General features: G+C 40.6%; 1 protein-coding gene across 2 annotated transcripts in view; it reads right to left on the minus strand.

Moving 5' to 3' along the window:
* The window catches only part of CACNA2D3 (calcium voltage-gated channel auxiliary subunit alpha2delta 3), an 870293-nt gene that overhangs the window by 671847 nt on the left and 176898 nt on the right, over positions 1 to 21548 (minus strand). For both annotated transcript variants that reach the window (XM_018038437.1, XM_018038438.1), the window contains exon 3: positions 16515 to 16631. In XM_018038437.1, coding sequence (XP_017893926.1) covers positions 16515 to 16631 — 117 coding nt within the window. The remainder of the gene's footprint in view (positions 1 to 16514; positions 16632 to 21548) is intronic.

Consider the following 21548-nt stretch of genomic DNA (forward strand, 5'->3'; position numbering starts at 1 on the left):
ATTAAACAGTGCTAGAAAATATTAGTTACGAAATGCTACCATAATGGTGGCCCCATTATGTTAATGGCAATTATTAAAGCTAAGGTTATTTGTAATTTGCTAGCCTGGAAAAAAAAAATCACATATAGTCCATTACCCACCAGATGACAGAGGTTATATAATGGGCAGGCCACTTTGGGTTTCACATTTACTTCAGACATCTGATGGGGAGAAAAATAGGATTTTCTGTGATAGGATAATTGCATAGTGGAGAGTAATTCAAATAGGGGATGAGTATGATAAAATCACTCTGATTCAGCTAATCATTGGGAAAAGTGATGGGGGGAAATGATGAAATCAAGTCTGGAGAGAAAGAGAAAAAGATCAACACTGTTTAACAGCTAAGAGGTGACAGACATGTTAAAGGACTGGGTTACTGTAGGACTTTTTTCCCTCCCAGCACTAACTGAACCTCTCTCCATCAGACTAGAGGTATTACTGCAGTCTTCTAAATTGCTACTGCCAGTCTCATAAATATTTTATACACATCAATGGAAATTTTAATAATCAACATTGCTTGTGAGCCAGTATTATTCCTCTGTGTTCTTGAGTCCTCCTAGCCATCCACCATCGATGAGCACTTGGTGGTCAGTTTTGGGCGGGAAGGCACTAGAGGAGGCTCTAGAATCTCTGACCTGACTTGGCTTGATGGGGATCAGGGCTCAAATGGGAGGCTGCTGGGCATGATGCATCACAGGGATGGAGAACATTCTAAGATCCGGTGTTTTCCTGGGACATTTGAGAAGGGAATAGCTTGCTCATTGGGTGGCATGGACTGGAAAGGCAGGGCCCTGGTGCACAGCGGTGCATTCTGCTGCAATGTGGCAGAAGATGATTCCACAGCAAATGCCTGGCAGATTGGAATCTGAAGTCTTTGCACTTCAAATGATCACAAGTCTCGTGGGCAATAACAACCTTTCCTTTTCGAGAAGAAAGGTGTCACTGTAGTGTAAAAAACAGTCATACCCAGTGCTTCCCTGACCTTAACATAAACCAACATCCAAGAGGCCTGTCAGTGGCCACCTCTTCTCATTTCAAATGTCACATGGTCCATGACTTGTCAGTAGAGAGGCAGAGTTCACAACAGGGACCAGGCTGATCTCAACAAAGAAACTCTCCAAATCAAACCCAATTTGACACACAAGCCCTCTTTCCTATTTAACAATTGGGAGCAAGGGAGAACCACATATTGCTGGACCAGTTACCCTAAATTTTATGGCATCAAGTATGCTTACAAAGGCCCTTGTCCTCTATTTTAAATTACATAAAACACACAGTTCTGGATAGCTTTACTCTGGGAACATTTCAATTCAAATAGAGCAAAAATAGTTTTTTCCTTCTCCAAGGAACCATATCAATCATATCAGTGTTTTGTTTTTTTTTCACCTCACTAATTTAAAGCAAAAAAAAATTCAAATTTAGATTCCCCTCCTGTCATCATCCAGTGACTTCCTGAAGCTACAAGACTCATTATTAAATATTCACAAACTGGGAAGTCCTGTAATCAGCAGTAACAGCAAACATCTACTGAACCTTTACTGTGTACCAGGCCTGTGCTAAACACTTTACACAGATACAAGCAATCCTACGGCTTGGGTGCCAGCGAAACTCTACTGAGCTTGCCCAAGTAACCAGGGCCAAGCCTGCTGGCTCATCTCTGAACCTACGATGGTAACGTGTCTCATTCTCAGAAGTGATTGAAGAATGAAATGCGATGCCATGTGCAAAGCACTTAGCACAGGAGCAGGTGCATTGCCTTTGTTGTTTAGTCCCTAAGCTGAGTCCCACTCTTTTGTGACCCCATGGACTGCAGCCGTCAGGCTCCTCTGTCTATGGGATTTCACCAGCAAGAATACTGAAATGGGTTTCTGTTTCCTTCTCCAGGGGATCTTCCCAATTCAGGGATCTCGCATCCCTGCATGGGCAGGCAGATTCTTTGCCACTGAGCCACCAGGGAAGTCCCAGACCTGGCGCATAGTGAACTCAACAAACCTAAGCAAGCTATTAGTAAGTCACTGGATCCTAAACTCTCCAGAGCAGTGAACAAGAAGACCTCTAGTGCACTTACTCTGCTTTTCTCACCAGCTGCACACCTTGGGACAGAACTGAGATTCAGAACAGTTCTCTCTACTCCAGGCCCATGTCTCACCCACCACGTGGGCTCCTGCTTCTGAGGGCCCAGGTCCAGAGTCTGGTGCTGGCTGGAACTCTGTATCTTGGTAGCATCACCCACAAGTCTCCCCGCCTCCCCCCATCTCCCTGAATTGCAGACACCAGGCCTTCCTTGTCTGTCAATTGCAGAGACAGAACCTAAGGATACTTATCTTCCCCTTTCACTCCAAATTTCTATGATTCACGAAGAAATCCAATTTGGGACAATAAGAGCATTTCCCTCTCTCAATAGACAATGTTGTTACTAGTATTTAAAACAAAATAAAACATTAATATTTGTTTGTTCAGGATTAGGAAAATGTGCATTTACACTATTCCTGCTGGAAGGACTATGGATTGGCATGACCTTATTTGGACAGAAATATTTCCATAGGCATACAGAGCCTTGAAGACCAGTTCAGAGCCTCAGAACTGTCTCTCCGTTGGGAATATATCTTAAGGAAATCAGCATACTCTGAAGGCTCCTGAGAGCATGGAAGTGATGAAGGAAGTGGACTCTGGGACCCCTGTTCCCCAGGGCGCTCCCTCATTCCCCATGTGACTGTAGGGAAGTGACAACTTCTGTTCTGAGTCTCTTTCTTTGTAAAATGAGGATATTAACAGTAACTTCTATTGTCGTTATTGTTATTGCTAAGTTGTGTCCAACTCTTTGTGACCCAATGGACTGCAGCATGCCAGGTTCCTCTGTTCTCCACTATCTCCCAGAGTTTGCTCAAATGCATGTCCACCGAGTCAGTGATATTGTCTAACCATCTTATCCTCTGCCACCCTCTTCTCCTTTTGCCTTCCATCTTTCCACATCAGGCTCTTTTCAAATGAGTTAGCTCTTCTCATCAGGTGGCCAAAATATTGGAGCTTCAGCATCAGTCCTTCCAATGAAAATTCAGGACAGATTTCCTTTAGGATTGACTGGTTTGATCTCCTTGCAGTCCAAGGGGCTCTGAAGAATCTTCCCTAGCACACAATTTGAAGGCATCAATTCTCTGGCGCTCAGCCTTCTTTAGGCTCCAACTCTAACCTCCATACATGACTACTGGAAAAACCATAGCTTTGACTATACAGGGCCATTACCAGTATAAGAGAGTATATGTAAAGTCCTTACAAAAGCACCCAACACACAGTGAGTGCTATGTCCACTAATCTATTGTTAACATATAAGAAGATTTACTGCAGCATAATTATTTATATCAAAGCTTCCAAACAACTTAAAACACCCAGATAGAGAGGAACAGTCAAATAAGTTCTGACACACACACCCACAGATTGGAATGTTATGTAGCCATTAAAGAAAATCACGAGAGGCAGTCTGAAGATGGTGGAGGAACAGGACAGGGAGACATCTTTCTCCCCCGTAAATTCATCAAAAGATCATTTGAATGTTGAGCAACTTCCACAAAACAACTTCTGAATGCTGGTGGAGGATACCAGGCACCCAGAAAGGCAGCCCAATCTCTTCAAAAGGAGGTAATCCAAAACATAAAAGACAGAAACAAAGACAAAAGATTTAGGGATGGAGACCTGTCCTGGGGAAGGAGTCGTGAAGGAGGAGAAGTTCCCACACAGTAGGAAACCCTCTCACAGACATGTTTGTGGGGAGTTTTGGAATTTCAGTGAAAGTGAAAGTCGTCCAGTCATGTCTCCCTTCTCCAGGAGATCTTCCCAACCCTGGAATCTAATCCAGGTCTCTCACACTGCAGGCAGATTCTTTACCAACTGAGCCACAAGGGGAAGCCCAAGAATACAGGAGTGGGCATCTCAGAGGGCAACATAACAGGGAGGGAAAAAAAAAAAACCCCACAGTGAGAGAGTCAATTCCTAGGCAGGCTGATAAGAAGTCCAGGGTCTCTTGAGGAGGAGAAACGGGTATGGGGCTCTCAAGGAGAAGATAGGGGCTGGGAATTTTCAAGTAGGAGGAAAGGACAAACTTTTTTTTCTACATTCCTTAATCTTAATCACATAAAATGTTTTTTTTCTTTAAGCTGATGATTACACAACAACACAACTCAGCTTAAACTCTGTACTAAGGAACATATTCTCCAAGCCTGGCTTCAGCAATACATGAACCATGAACTTCCAGATGTTCAAGCTGGTTTTAGACAAGGCAGAGGAACCAGAGATCAAATCGCCAACATCTGCTGAAAAAGCAAGAGAGTTCCATAAAAACATCTATTTCTGCTTTATTGACTATGCCAAAGCCTTTGACTATGTGGATCACAATACACTGGAAAATTCTTCAAGAGATGGGAATACCAGACCACCTGACCTACCTCTTGAGAAATCTGTATGCAGGTCAGGAAGCAACAGTTAGAACTGGACATGGAACAACAGACTGGTTCCAAACAGGAAAAGGAGTGCGTCAAGGCTGTATATTGTCACCCTGCTTATTTAACTTATATGCAAAGTACATCATGAGAAATGCTGGGCTGGAAGAAGCATAAGCTGGAATCAAGATTGCCGGGAGAAATACCAATAAGCTCAGATATGCAGATGACACCACCCTTATGGCAGAAAGTGAAGAAGAGCTAAAGAGCCTCTTGAAGAAAGTGAAAGTGGAGAGTGAAAAAGTTGGCTTAAAGCTCAACATTCAGAAAACGAAGATCATGGCATCTGGTCCCATCACTCCATGGGAAATAGATGGGGAAACAGTGGAAACAGTGTCAGACTTTATTTTGGGGGCTCCAAAATCACTGCAGATGGTGACTGCAGCCATGAAATTAAAAGACGCTTACTCCTTGGTAGAAAAGTTATGACCAACCTAGATAGCATATTAAAAAGCAGAGACATTACCTTGCCACAAAGGTCCGTCTAGTCAAGGCTATGGTTTTTCCAGCGGTCATGTATGGATGTGAGAGTTGGACTGTGAAGAAAGCTGAGCACCAAAGAATTGATGCTTTTGAACTGTGGTGTTGGAGAAGACTCTTGAGATCCCTTGAACTGCAAGGAGATCCAACCTGTCCATTCTAAAGGAGATCAGTCCTCAGTGTTCATTGGAAGGACTGATGTTGAAGCTGAAACTCCAACACTTTGGCCACCTCATGCAAAGAGTTGACTCATTGGAAAAAACTCTGATGCTGGGAGGGATTGGGGGCAGGAGGAGAAGGGGACAACAGAGGATGAGATGGCTGGATGGCATCACCGACTCGATGGACATGAGTTTGTGTGAACTCTGGGAGTTGGTGATGGACAGGGAGGCCTGGTATGCTGCGATTCATGGGGTCGCAAAGAGTCAGACACGAATGAGCAACTGAACTGAACTGAAGGATTATATAACAACAATGTATCCTGCTTGAGGACAGTTTCTCCTTCTTGAAAACATTCTGACTAATCCTATTATCCTAAAATGTATATTATGGGAGTGGGTCTGGTAAGATCTTTCTATTGTTAGTTCTAATCCTGTTATCTTAAAATGTAAACTGTGGGAGTGGGTCTCGTAAAATCTTTACAACACTGAGACATTCTTTTGATTTATTGTTATAACTAATTTAAAAAGTACATAGCTCCCTTGCCAGGACTCAAGGAGGGCATGCTCCGTCCCCCTCCCGATGTCTATGTCAAAAGCTTGCTTTGTCCCTTTTTACACTTTCATAAAACTCTGTTACACAAAAGCTCTTGAGTAATCAAGCCTGGTCCCTGGTACTGAAGCTAAATCTTCAGAGATCACGAATCCGACATCCTTCACCTATCTTTGTAAGCTATCAACAGAAAGTAGTCACTCAGTCGTGTCTGACTCTTTGCAACCCGTGGACTGTAGCCCACCAGGCTCCTACGTCCATGGGATTCTCCAGGCAAGACTACTGAAATGGGTTGCCATTTCCTTCTCCAGGGGATCTTCCCGACCCAGGGATCGAACCCAGGTCTCCCACATTGCAGGCAGACGCTTTAACCTCTGGACCACCAGGGAAGCCCCAGCTATCAACAGAACGCCTGCCTAAAACACAACTGCACATGAGGCAGACACTCAGGTCTGTCACCAGCAAGTGGGGGTTGGGCAGGGAGGTGTTTATGCTGCATTTAAAGTACATTTAAAGTTATAATGCTCTGGTTGTTCATAATAATTTAAGAGTTAATATATTTACATTTATTTTTATACATCCCACATCTTTACAAAATAGGTATGAAGCAGTTTACAATAAAATAATTAAAGAAAATAACATATTTTGTGTTGTGTTGACTTGTCAATTTCTTGATTTTTAGCACAGTAAGAACTGTTTACTAATAAATGTTATATTAATAACAGTTTTGAAAAACATTATGCCCTCTATCATTTATAATTCTGTACAATGTATTTCTAAAACAAAAAATATAATGCTTATTTAATAATAAATGATAAATGAAGTAGTTGCTTCTTTAATGCTAATTTTCTTCTTAATGCTAATTTTCATTTTATTATCTTTATACGTGGGATTTTATTTTAGGTTCAGTTCAGTTCAGTTCAGTCACTCAGTCGTGTCTAACTCTTTGCGACCCCATGAATCGCAGCACGCCAGGCCTCCCTGTCCATCACCATCTCCCGGAGTTCACTCAGACTCATGTCCATCGAGTCCGTGATGCCATCCAGCCATCTCATCCTCAGTCATCCCCTTCTCCTCCTGCCCCCAATCCCTCCCAGCATCAGAGTCTTTTCCAATGAGTCAACTCTTCGCATGAGGTGGCCAAAGTACTGGAGTTTCAGCTTTAGCATCAGTCCTTCCAAAGAAATCCCAGGGCTGATCTCCTTCACAATGGACTGGTTGGATCTCCTTGCAGTCCAAGGGACTCTCAAGAGTCTTCTCCAACACCACAGTTCAAAAGCATCAATTCTTCGGCGCTCAGCCTTCTTCACAGTCCAACTCTCACATCCATACATGACCACTGGAAAACCATAGCCTTGACTAGACAGACCTTAGTCGGCAAAGTAACGTCTCTGCTTTTGAATATACTATCTAGATTGGTCATGACTTTTCTTCCAAGGAGTAAGCGTCTTTTAATTTCATGGCTGCAGTCACCATCTGCAGTGATTTTGGAGCCCCCAAAAATATTTTAGGTATTGTCTCTTAATATTCACTGCATCATCGGTCCTTAGGGTAAGGACCAGACCTGAATGCCCTGAGGACTATCTGAGGGAGCTAATGTGAGATAGCAACCCAACCCATGGAACTGCCAGAGAGACCAAAAAAAAAAAAAGACCTGTGCCTCAAAAGGCTCTAATGCAGCACGGTGACCCCTGGCATGCTCACAGAACAAAGGATTGAGCAAATACCAAAGGAAAGCAAGAAAGCTGCCATATAGGGCCCTCCCTCCCTGGAGGCAGAGAGGCAGCCTTGTGACAGCCAGAGCCAGAAGGCAAGGGGCTGCTGCAGTCTAGGCCCCAGACACCGCATCTTCCACCAAACTTTGAATAGGCTCCCATTTGCTAACCATGTCTTCCTGGAATCCTGGACAGTTGACATCTGCCAGGAGTGGCACAGCCTGAGATCAGCTCCCCAGAGGAAACCCACGGCACACCCAGGTCTGTACTCTTGAGGCACACCCAGGAAACTGAGCAGCCGAGAGCAGGGAGGTGAATAAGATGCAAGAACCACCTGGAACAGTGTGCTCACCAGGCACCTGGTCACCTGAGTTGCTAGGATCTAGGAAGGGCACAAAACACACAGCCCATCTGGGATTGTGCCCCTGTGGAGCACCCAAGAACCTGAGCAGCTTAGACCTGAGAAGGGCATGAAATGCAGGGTCCACTTGGGACAGTGCCCTCACAGAGCACCCTGGAGCTTGAGCAGTGTGGACCCAGGAAGTACACACTGCCTTGGGCTGTGGCAAACCCAGTGTGGTCCATCCACTGTGAGCACTCCCCACATGTGCCAGCAGTATTTATTTGCAAGGTCCCTCCTTCCCCACAACACAACTGAACAAGTGAGCCTAAATAAGTGGCTACCTTGGCCCCCTTGTGTCAGGGTGCAAATTAGATGCTGAAAAGACTTGGAAACAAAGGAAGCCAAAATAAACAAAGAGAGGGGAACCACTCTGGAAGTGACAGGTGCAACAGATTAAAACCCTGCAGTGAATGCTAAGAATGTGCATTTGAGTGGCACCTATAGACCTTGAGAACAAGTACAAGCCTGAACAAGGGACCATCTGACACTGAGGTGACCCCACACTGCCCATAACAGCACTAGAGAAATTCCTACAGCTTCAGTATTTTTAGTATTATCACTTTTCAATTAAAAAACATTTTTGTTCTTTATTACTCCTTTAACTTTCATTTTTATAGCCTACTATTACCTTTCCCAAGAAAACCCTGTTTTTTAAAAACAAATTCCATATATATTTTTTTAATTTTTCTGATTAATTTTGTTCTGTATTTTTATACAGTATTTTTTGGAGTCTAACCTCTATTCTACGTTTTTAATCTTTGGTTTTTGATATTTATTATCAATTTGTACCTTTAAGATTCTAATCGTCAGTATCCATTTTCACTTAGAGATTTGATTACTGGCTTGATTGCTCTCTTGCCTTTTGACTCTCCCTTTTCTCCTCCAGATCACCTCTATCTCCTTCCTCCCTCTTCTCTTCTCTACACATCTCTGTGAACCTCTCTGGGTGTTCTGGGCTGTGGAGAGCACTTAGGGATTTGATTACTGGCTAGACTGCTCTCTTCCCTTTTGACTCCCCGTCTTCTCCTCCTGGTCACCTCTATCTCCCTCCTCCTTCTTCTCTTCTCTATGTAATTCTGTGAATCTTTCTGGGTGTTCCTTCCTGCTGAGAATTGTCTTACCATTAACCTAGGGGTTTTATCTTCTGTGCTGTATGGATAGAGAAGTCCTGAGGCTACTGTCAGAGGACAGGAAATCCAGGAGGCTTAGCTCCAAAACTTTAGAACATAACAGAACTCCTGACTCCAGGGAACATTAATAGACAAGAGCTGACCCAAAAGTCTCCACACCTAAAATGAAACCAAGCTTCACCAAAGAGCCTACAAGTTCCAGTGCAAGACACACCATGCTAATTCTTCAGCAAAACAGAAACACAACCCTGAACATTAAAAGACAGGCTGTCCAAGGCCATGTCAAACCCACAGACACCCCAAAACTCACTATTGGACAGTCACTGTACTTCTGAGAGAAGAGATTCGGCACCACCCACCAGAACAGACACAACCTCCCCCAACCAGGAAACCTTGACAAGCCACTAGTCCAACCCCACCCACAGGGAGCAGACTCCACAATTAAGAGGAACCACAAACTTCCAGCCAGCAGAAAGGGCACCCCAAACATAGCAATCTAAACAAAATAAAAAGGTAGAGAAATATTCAGCAGGTGAAAGAATATGATAAAAACCCACCAAACCAAACAAAAGAGGAGGAGACAGAGAAGTCTACCTGAAAAAGAATACAGAATAATGATAGGAAAGATGATCCAAAATCTTGAAAACAAATGGAGTTACAGATAAATAGACTAGAGACAAGGATTGAGAAGATACAAGAAATGTTTAACAAGGACCTAGAAGAAATAAAGAAGAGTCAATCAATAATAACCAACGTAATAACTAAGATTAAAAGCACTCTGGAGGAAATCAACAGTAGAATAACTGAGTCAGAAGAGAGGATAAGTGAGATGGAAGATAGAATGGCGGAAATAAATGAAGCACAGGGGAGTAAAGAAAAAAGAATTAAAAGAAATGAAGATAAGCTCAGAGACCACTGGGACAATGTTAAATGCCCCAACATTTGAATCATAGGTGTCCCAGAAGAAGAAGACAAAAAGAAAGGGCATGAGAAAATACTTGAGAAGATAATAGTCGAAAACTTCCCTAAAATAGGGAAGGAAATAACCACCCAATTCCAAGAAACCCAGACCGTCCCAAACAGGATAAACCCCAGGTGAAACACCCCAAGACACATATTAATCAAACTAACAAAAATCAGACCCAAAAAGTAAATGTTAAAAGCAGCAAGGGAAAAGCTACAAATAAACACAAAGGGATCCCCATAAGGGCAACAGTTGATCTTTCAATAGAAACTCTTCAAGTCAAAAGGGAATGGCAGGACATACTTAAAGTGATGAAAGAGAAAAACCTACAACCAAGATTACTTTACCCAGGAAAGATCTCATTCAGATATGAAGGAGAAATCAAAAACTTTACAGACGAGCAAAAGCTCAGAGAATTCAGCACCGCCAAGCCAAACAAATGCTGAAGGATCTTCTCTAGACAGGAAACACAGAAAAGGTTTATAAAAACGAACCCAAAACAACAAAGTAAATGGTAACAGGATCATACTTATCAATAATTACCTTAAATGTAAATGGGTTAAATGCTCCAACCAAAAGACAAAGACTGGATGAATAGACACAAAAAGAAGATCCCTATATATGCTGTCTCTAAGAGACCCACCTCAAACCCAGGGACACATACAGACTGAAAGTGAAGGGCTGGAAAAAGATATTTCACGCAAATGGAGAGCAAGAGAAAGCAGAAGTAGCAATACTCATAATAGATAAATTAGACTTTGAAATAAAGACTGTGATACGAGACAAAGAAGGACACTACATAATGAGCAAAGGACCAATCCAAGAAGGAGATATAACAATTATAAACATATATGCACCCAACATAGGAGCACCTCAATATGTAAGGCAAATGCTAACAAGTATGAAAGGGGAAATTAACAGTAAGACAATTATAGTGGGGGACTTTAATAGCCCACTCACACCTATGGATAGATCAACTAAACAGAAAATTAGCAAGGAAACAGAAACTTTAAAGGATACAATAGACTAATTAGATGTAATTGATACCTATAGGGCATTTCACCCCAAAAGAATGGATTTTACCTTCTACTCAAGTGCACACGGAACATTCTCCAGGACAGATCACATCCTGCACCATAAACCTAGCCTTGGTAAATTTAAAAAAACTGAAATCATTTCAAGCATCTTTTCTGATCACAATGCGGTAAGATTAGATTTCAACTACAGGAAAAAAAAAACTATTAAAAATACAAACATGGAGGCTAAAACAACACACTTCTTAATAACCAACAGATCATGGAAGAAATCAAGAAGGAAATCAAACTATGCATAGAAACAAATGAAAATGAAAACACAACAATCCAAAACTTATCGGATTCAGTAAAAGCATAGCAATTCAAGGCTACCTCAAGAAACAAGAGAAACACCAAATGAACAACCTAACTTTACACCGAAAGCAACTAGGAAAAGAAGAAAAGAAGAACCCCAAAGTTAGCAGAAGGAAAGAACTTATAAAAATCAAACAGAAATAAATGAAAAAGAAATGAAGGAGACTATAACAAAAATCAGCAAACTAAAAGCTGGTTCTTTGAGAAGATAAATAAAATAGACAAACCATTAACCAGACTCATCAAGAAAAAAACAGAGAAGAATCAAATCAATAAAGTTAGAAATTAAAATGAAGAAATCACAACAGACAACACAGAAATATAAAAGATCATGAGACTACTATGAGCAATTATATGCCAATAAAATGGACAACTTGGAAGAAATGGACAAATTCTTAGAAAAGTATAACCTTCCAAAACTGAACCAGGAAGATATAGAAAATCTTAACAGACCCATCAAAAGTACAGAAATCAAAACTGTAATCAAAAATCTGCCAACAAACAAAAGCCCAGGACCAGATGGCTTCACAATTGAATTCTACCGAAAATTTAGAGAAGAGCTAACACCTATCCTACTCAAACTCCTCCAGAAAGTTGCAGAGTTAGGTAAACTCCCAAGCTCATTCTATGAGGCCACCATCACCCTAATACCAAAACCAGACAAAGATGCCACAAAAAAAGGAAAACTACAGGCCCATATCACTGATCAACATAGATGCAAAAATCCTCAACAAAATTCTAGCACACAGAATTCAACAACATATTTAAAAGATCATACATCATGACCAAGAGGGCTTTATTCCAGGGATGCAAAGATTCTTCAATATTCACAAATCAATCAATATGATACACTATATTAACAAATTGAAGATTAAAAACCATATGATTATCTCAATAGATGCAGAGAAACCCTTTGACAAAATCCAACACCCATTTATGATAAAAACTCTCCAGAACACAGGCATAGAAGAAATATGCCTCAACCTAAGAAAAGCCATATACACAAACCCACAGAAAACATTATCCTCAACGGAGAAAAATTGAAAGCATTTCCTCTAAAATCAGGAACCAGACAAAGGTGACCACTGTCACCACTACTATTCAACATAGTTTTGGAAGTCCTAGCTACAGCAATAAGAGACAAAAAAGAAATAAAAGGAATGCAGATTGGAAAAGAAGAAATAAAACTCTCACTGTTTGCAGATGACATGATCCTCTACATAGAAAAGCCTAAAGACACCACCAGAAAATTACTAGAGCTCATCAATGAATATAGTAAAGTTGCAGGATACAAAATTATTACACTGAAATCCCTTGCATTCCTATACATTAACAATGAGAAAACAGAAAAAGAAATTAGGGAAACAACCCTATTCACCATTGCAATGAAAACAATAAAATATTCAGGAATAAATTCACCTAAAGAAACAAAAGATCTATATATGGAAAATGATAAAACACTGATGAAAGAAATGAAAGATGACACAAATAGATGGAGAAATATACCATGTTTGTGGATTGGAAGAATCAATATAGTGAAAATGAGTATGCTACCCAAAGCAATCTATACATTCAATGCAATCCCTATCAAGCTACTGGGACGATCGGCGTGTCACTACCAATGGTATTTTTCACAGAACTACAATAAATAATTTTACAACTTGTATGGAAACAAAAGAAAACCTCGAATAGCCAAAGCAATCTTGAGAAAGAAGAATCAAACTGGAGGAATCAACCTGCCTGACTTCAGACTACTACAAAACTATACTCATCAAGACAGTATAGTACTGGCACAAAGACAGAAATATAGATCAATAGAACAAAACAGAAAGCCCAGAGATAAATCCATGCATCTATGGACACCTTATCTTTGACAAAGGAGGCAAACATATACAATGGAGAAAAGGCAATCTCTTTAACAAGTTGTTCTAGGAAAACTGGTCAATCACCTGTAAAACAATGAAACTAGAACACTTTCTAACACCATACACAAAAATAAACTCAAAATGGATTAAAGATCTAAATGTAAGACCAGAAACTATAAACTCTTAGAGGAAAACATAGGTATAACACTCTCTGATATAAATCACACCAAGATCCTCTATGATCCACCTCCAGAGTAATGGAAATCAAAACAAAAATAAACAAATGGGACCTAATTAAACCTAAAAGCTTTGCACAAAGAAGGAAACTATAAGCAAGGTGAAAAGACAGCCTTCAGAATGGGAGAAAATAGTAGCAAATGAAACAACTGACAAAGAATTAATCTCCAAAATATACAAGCAGCTCATGCAGCTCAATACCAGAAAAATAAACGACCCAATCAAAAACTGGGCCAAAGCTAAACAAACATTTCTTCAAAGAAGACATATAGACAGCTAACAAAAACAAGAAAAGATGCTCTACATCACTCATTATCAGAGAAATGCAAATCAAAACCACAGTGAGGTACCATCTCATGCCAGTCAGAATGGCTGCCATTTTAGTCTACAAACAATAAATGCTGGAGAGGATGTGGAGAAACCCCCTTACACTGTTGATGGGAATGCAATCTAGTACAGCCACTTTGGAGAACAGTGTGGAGATTTCTTAAAATACTGGAAATAGAACTGCCAGACGACCCAGCAATTGCACTGCTGGGCATATACACTGAGGAAACCAGAATTGAAAGAGACACATGTACCACAATGTTCATTGCAACACTGTCTGAAACAGCTAGGACATGGAAGCAACCTAGATGTCCACAGGCAGACGAATGGATAAGGAAGATGCGGTACGTATACACAATGAAATATTACTCAGCTATTAAAAAAAAAAGAACACATTTGAGTCAGTTCTAATGAGGTATATGAAACTGGAGCCTCTTATACAGAGTGAAGTCAGAAACACCAATACAGTACATTAACACATATATTTGGAATTTAGAAAGATGGGGGAACACATGTACACCTGTGGCTGATACATGTTGATGTATGACAAAAAACATCACATACTGTAAAGTAACAAGCCTCCAATTTAAAAAATCAATTAGTTTTTTTAAAAATAGAAAATCATAAAACACAGGGACACAAGATAATGCTCACACTATTTTGGTATAAAGAAGGAAAAAAAGCGGGATACAAAAGCAAACAGGCAACACAATTACTAATTTGATAAAAGAAAAACACACACAGGGATATGCATATAAACATAAAGAAAAAAGACTAGAAGGAAGAAAACCCAAGAAAACAAGTGTTGTTTTCCTGCTAGGTAAGTAGGAGTTTTAGGTGAGTTTTTTTCTCTTTTTGATACTTCTCAATACATTCTAAAAGTTCCAACAAAAAGGGTGTTCATTTTACAAACATCAAATAGTAATCGTGTTTTTTAAATGTTTACCTCAGGGTTCTCTGACTGTGAAGTGCCAATGCCTGTCATGCTGCCACATCTGTGAAAAATAGAATACAACTTGCTCTAAGGTACTGACACAGACACACCAGAGGCCACCATGCGGCTCCCAGCAACGGCAGTCAGTGCAGTATGTCTATGGCACATAAAAGCCCTTTTTTTTCCTTCTAAGGCACTTGAGTTTCCACCAAGAAGGCTCACCTTATTTAAACTAATAATCATAGTAGCAACAGAAGTTAAATATTCACTAAGCACTCCTCATGTGCCAGGGTCTGTGCTTAATGGCTCAAAACCACAACTTTGTTTGATCTTTACACTCCCTGTGTGAGTTTTTCCCATTTCACAGATGAGGAAATGGAAGCTCAAGGTTGTTCTGTTTGACACTGAACCCAGGTCAAGCTCATGCTTCTACCTAAACTACAGTCCCTTCTTCCCTGAATCAAAATAATACAAAATATTTTAGAAACAAGGAAATGTATGGGATTAGAAGGTCTAAGGTAGAAATATCTTGTGGCAATTTGGTGTGGTCAATTAAGGATGAGAAAAACTAATCTAGAAAATGAACTTTTATAACAAAGTCATTCTGAAGATAATAAAACTAAAAGGTAAGTAAACTACACTGCAAGGAGATCTAACCAGTCCATCCTAAAGGAGATCAGTCCTGAGTGTTCATTGGTAGGACTGATGTTGAAGCTGAAACTCCAATACTTTGGCCACCTGATGCGAAGAACTGACTCATTTGAAAAGACCCTGATGCTGGGAAAGACTGAAGGCAGGAGGAGAAGGGGATGAGAGAGGATGAGATGGTTGGATGGCATTACCAACTCAATGGACATGAGTTTGGGTAAACTCCGGCAGTTGGTGATAGACAGGAAGCCTGGTATGCAGCGATCCATGGTGTCGCAAAGAGTTGGACATGACGGAGCGACTGAACTGAACTGAACTGAAAGTAAACTACAAGTTATAAATAAAGAACTCTTTAGATCAAAATTCTTTCCCATAATCCTGTGCCAATGTAGTATTAAAAAAGGATACTGTAACATTCACATGTCCTAAATCAAGAATTCAGATACCCCATTTTGTTGGCAACAAAGAATAAAGTCAGAGGCCATCTTGGAAATCCAAAATAACACCACATGTGCACTGCAGTTCCATTCTTCCTGCTAATACAACATTTCCGGGATAATGGCCTATATGGTAAAAAAAAAAAATCTTAAAATGAGTGGATATATGTATGTGTTTAACTGCTTCACTTTGCAGTACACCTAAAACTAAAACATTGTAAATCAACTATACTCCAAAAAACTTTTATAAAAAGATTTCAGGGAGCTCTTGCCAGTCAAGATAAACATTATAATTATAATTATAGTAATATTTCAAAAGTAGCAAAAAGAACTTCAGACTTTATCTAGACTCATTTACTCCATGGAGATTTTCAATTCCATATTTTGGTAAACACTGATTAACTTTTTTTTTACAACTGCTTCGTTCAACCACAACGTACCCTTGAATGTACTTCGGCAATTAATTAGGCAAACAATTAGGCAATTTGTTTGTTTGGCAAACAATTAGGGACACCTCCACTGAAAGTACACTATCGCAAGACAAAAACTAGCACCTAAACCCTAGTTTACCCTAGAAAAGGGGTGACTGTGGTGCCTCTAGTACCTGCTTATTTTCATGAACCAGACTTAAGAAATTATGTATACATAGGTGAGTCAACTTTTGATTTCTGAGAGTTGGGTTCATCAACGACAGTTGCCTTTGTGTCTTTGGGCAATACAGAGCAGAAACCAGAGATACTTACCCGCACTGCTTCAGACTTCTTGTGAAACATCTCTTCCATGTTCTTTGCCAGCTTTTTCACCAGCTGGAGACCATCAATTTCTTCTATGGCAACATCTTTCTCATACTCTTTGTATTTCTGTAAGGAAGATGGACAACATTAAAGACACAAGATATCATAAAAACACAATGCCCATGATGCCAGAGCACATTTACTTAAAAGGAATAAGTAAAAATAAAAATTTCTGTTGGATTTGGGGAGATTGGACTGTATTTCAAAATTATTAAACTAACTAAAGAGAAATGTGAAAATTGGCTCTGGCTTTCTTGAAGCTTAACTAGTATCCAGAAAAGAAAAAAAAAAAAAAATCAACCCTAAAGTAATCAAAGTAGAGCACCTTATACACATTTTATCGTGTGAGAGTCCCTGCTGTCAATTTTTAGTATTTTGATTCAATTCAGTTACTGAGGACTTCCTAAACATCCTTAAGGAACTCACAAAAAGAAGCATGTACACAAACAACAGTGAAACAGCAACATATATTAGGATAACCTTAACACAGTTTGTGAGTGTTCATAAGCAACTAATTTGTCCCACAGTATACTCACATTCTCAAGGACAACTTGTCATTTCAAGTGAAAGGAAAGTGTTAGTTGCTCAGTTATGTCTGACTCTTTGCAACCCCATGAACTATATGTAGCCCACCAGGCTCCTAAGTCAATGGAATTCTCCAGGCAAGAATATTGCAGTGGGTTGCCATTTTCTCCTCTAGGGAATCTTCCTGACCCAGGAATAGAACTCAGGTCTCCTGCATTGTAGGCAGATTCTTTACCGTCTGAGCCAAAACCCACCGAATAACTCAGAAATTTATCTGTCTAAACCAGCAGTTCTCAAAAGTGACCCAAGAACACCTGTACAGTCCCTGAGACCCTTTCAAGGGTCCACGAAGCCCTTCATTTTCCCAACAGATTATTTATATGAAGTATCTTCTTACTTGATTTTAACAAATCACAGTAGATTGAACACAAAAGCAGGTAAGAAAATCTACCCGTCTTCTCTAAAACCAAATCTTGAAAAGATTTGCAAAAATGAAAAAAATGCCACCCTTCTAATATGTTTTTAAGTTATTTTAAATAAAATATGTATGTTAACATGCAATGAGTCTTTTTATTTTGAACTTGTTAATTTTTAAATTAATGAATTATTGGTTTTAATTTCTAATTTGGCAAATATTTATATATACAACTTGCATAAACAGAAGCTCTTAAGGGTCCTCAGTATTTTTTGGGTGTGTAAAGGGGTCCTGAGGCCAAAAAGTTTGATATAACTAAACATTTAATTTTGTTCCCATGGAAAAGAAATATTGCTTATTAATTTAAAAAACCTTCCAAATGGAGCTCAAAATACTGTTAATGTCAAGAAGAATCCTTCACATTTATGTAGCTATCAAAAGTCTAGAGAACTAAAAATACTGGGGGCTTTACATTTCCCCTCATTTGGATGAAAACCCTGAATCAGTTACTCACCCTGCCAAGTCTCTACTTAAGGAAAACACAAAGATTCACATGTAATCTGGACTATAGAGACTTTAAGAGTAATTTCTGAAATGGAAAATAAACCAACTTTTTAATGCAGGATAATTTCAAGACACAAATTTCTATTTTCTCTCTATGTCCTCTCCATCTCCTTCAAAAATGTAAACCAGGAGGAGGTTCAGTCTTTCCCTGCCCCAAGGAAAGGAGTGTGTGTATGATCTACTACTACAAATGACCCACTACATCATTTAAAACATGCTCTGAGAGCTCTGCATGGTCCTATAATACAGGGGTCCCCAACAGCCAGGATCTAATGCCTGATGATGTGAGATGGAGCTGATGTAATAAACAGAAATAAAGTGCACAATAAATGTAAGGCACTTGAATCACCCTGAAACCATCCCCCCACACTGGTCCCCGGAAAAATGGTCTCCTACAAACCAGTCCCTGGTGCCCAAAATGGTTGGGGACCACTGCTATAATGAATCATGAGTTGTAAGTGACTTTCTTCTCCCTGCTCCCTGAAAATGTCCATAAAAATCTTAGATATTTGGGTTGAGTCCTTCACTTCCTTGGAAAACCATCATTTCTTTTTCTAGCCTTCCCTCACTCTTCAACAAGGCTCTCCTCGTTTCCCAAACAAAGGAGGCTACACCTTCCCTCCAGGTTCCCAGAGCATTCTGTGCTCACCTCTCCCTCACCTCTCCTGGCATCAGAGCTTGTGTGGTCCAGGAGTTAAGGACAACGCCCCGGCCCACAGCAGACACTCACATAACTTCGCTGGATGAAGCCTGCTGCAGCACAGCTGCAATGCTACAATACAAGAAAGATGCAAGTAAGGATGCAGCTGACTGATGCTCCTGTAAGGGTGACCTCCCCACTCCTTGGGAGGTTGGCTGGCTTAGCCCCGGCTGTGGGACTCTAGCCAGCCCATGCCTGGCTCAGGCTAACAGTGTCCTCTGGTGCATGAATAAAACTTCAGTGACAATCACTGGAAACTTTCCCTAAGTTCAAATGCAAGCCAGTGATATCTTTGGAGCCAAAAATTCTGGGGGTTCTCTGCTGCCTGCCAGATGTGCTCCAAAAGCCAAGAGCCAAGGCCAGCTTAGACACAAGGTTGATTCACTACCCAAAATACAAAGTTCAAGAAGCGAGTAAAACAAAACAAACTAATGTCAGTCTAATATTTATAGTCAGGGAAATAAATCTCTATCGTAATTCTGAGCCTAAAGGTGATCTAGAGGCTTAAGATAAAGAAAATGAATTTCACAATTAGCCTTTACCTAAATCTTTTGTTTTTTACGTTGAGTCCCATTATTTTGATCATATCTGTCACTTTCCTGTGTTTTTCTCCAAACAGACTTCTAGAAGGGAACCAGTTTATACAACTCTGACTATCCACCAAGTTCTCAATGAGACCTTCCTGCATCCTCTCTTCTTCCGACTCTGCTCCGTAAAAAGGAACCACTGATTTTATGAAGGGCTGCTGGTGTCCCAGGATTCCTTGTGCCTTGTGACCTGGCTACCTAAGCTCAACACGAAGCTCTGTGCCAGCCAAGGATTCCAGATCTGGGACAAACGTAGCAGGCCACTGGTTCTACTCCTCTTCCAGCATAAGCTCTCTCCCCTTAGGACATGTGACAATGGGTCCTCTTTGCCAATGAGCCAAGTCTCATACTACTTTCTCACCACCCCAGGGAAGTAATCCCATAAGCCAAAAGCATTCTGCTTTTCAAGATGTGTCAATGCCTGTTGGAATCAGGTCAGAACAATGTAATGTCTTCCTCTCACTAGGAAACATTACTCTTTGCTGGAATCAAAAGATTTTGAATAACAGAGGGAATAACCAAGTGATAGTCATTAACCAACTTCAAACCCTTAGCAGCTCAGAATGGTGATATACACCAAATGCATCAAAAACGTACCTATGGCACAAAACCAAGCAATATGACCTCCGGCAACTGAACCGAGTGAGCTACACAGTACAGCAAGTGCCACACAGCCATCCCGAATTGTGCAAAAGAATGTAGGAAACTAGTATACAGAATGTTACAATTGGTTACAGATAGTAATTGGTGACTTTTTGCTTTAAATTACTAAACTGCCTATACACACACACACACACACACACACACACACACACACACACACACACACACTGTGAGGACAGATGCCAAATGCTCACAGCTGGCTGCACTATTACAAATAATTATTTTTCTTTCTTCTTTCTGCTCACCTGTATTTTCTAATTTCTGTAATGAGCATACTATTTCGGAAACTAGAGAATGTATACAAGCCATAGTTATATGCAGAACAGAAGATGGGCACTTATTAACAAATTTCTGTAGGGGAATGCAGCCCCAATTAGAATCTGTGTAGTTAAGCAGCATGTCTTCATTAGCTGAGCCTAAGGAAGTTAGCAAAATTAGTCTTCCGTGTGTCACAAGCCCAGCACGGCTCCAGGAGCTTTTCATGTATCAATTTGTCTAATCCTCACACCTACCGTCTGGGGCAGGTGTCATCCCCACGTTGCAGATGGGGAACTGAGGCAAAGAAAGACTTACTCACTGTTGAAAGTCAAATGGTTAGAGAATGAGTTTTAAACTTAGCAAGGTCTGACTTCAAACTGCTTGGTCCTTTGAAATTAGCAGGTAGAGGGTGAAGGGCTGATAATCTAAATACTTGTGATCTTGTTTCAGAGGGCCCATTTTACTGCCATCGCAGTGCCTGTTTCATTGATTGGTAGCTTTCAGTGGCTTAAACTAACCAAGAGACTCAAATACCTAAAACCAGAGACATCATCAGTTAACAAGGGTGGCAGCTGTTTACAAGTCTCCTCCAGGTGAGCAAAAGCCACATGGCCAGGGCTGGCTGGATGTCATAGGAGGAGACGCTATCCCTCTACTCGGGGGATGAGCTTACAGCCTGTCCCCAGAGAAGCAGACACAGCTCTTGCCTCTTAAAGAGGCCCAGAAGCCTCGATTGTATTGTATGTGTGGTCAGTCACGTCAGTCGACTTTGCACGACTTCATGGACCATAGCCCACCAGGCTCCTCTGTTTATGGGATTTTCTGGAATGAGTTGCCATGCCCTCCTCCGGGGAATCTTCTCAACTCAGGGACTGAACTCGCGTTTCCTGTGTCTTCACCGCTGAGCACCAGGGAAGCCGTCTGAATTATATTGGGTTGGCAAAAAAACTCATTGGTAAGATGCTATGGAAAAGCCCCAACGAACTTATTAGCCCATCCAATGTATTACTCCTTGGCTGTGTTCTGGCTACACGTGGTCCTATTCTCCAAAGTATCAGGAGTAACCTGAAGCCACACAGCTGTGATGGCAGTAACACTTTATTTTCTATAGCCTCAAGGGTTGCTCTGGCAATTACTTTGTTTTGTGTAAAAAACAGCCATTTGTCAACTGGGTAAAGTAATCTGGAAAGTACCAGCACGTCTCTGTCAACACGCACAATGAAGGCAAAGGGGAAGACCAAAGTGGAAGAGACACTATGCCACCTGATCAA

The sequence above is a fragment of the Capra hircus genome, chromosome 22 (genome assembly GCF_001704415.2).
Source record: "Capra hircus breed San Clemente chromosome 22, ASM170441v1, whole genome shotgun sequence".
NCBI classification, from domain to species: Eukaryota; Metazoa; Chordata; class Mammalia; order Artiodactyla; family Bovidae; genus Capra; species Capra hircus.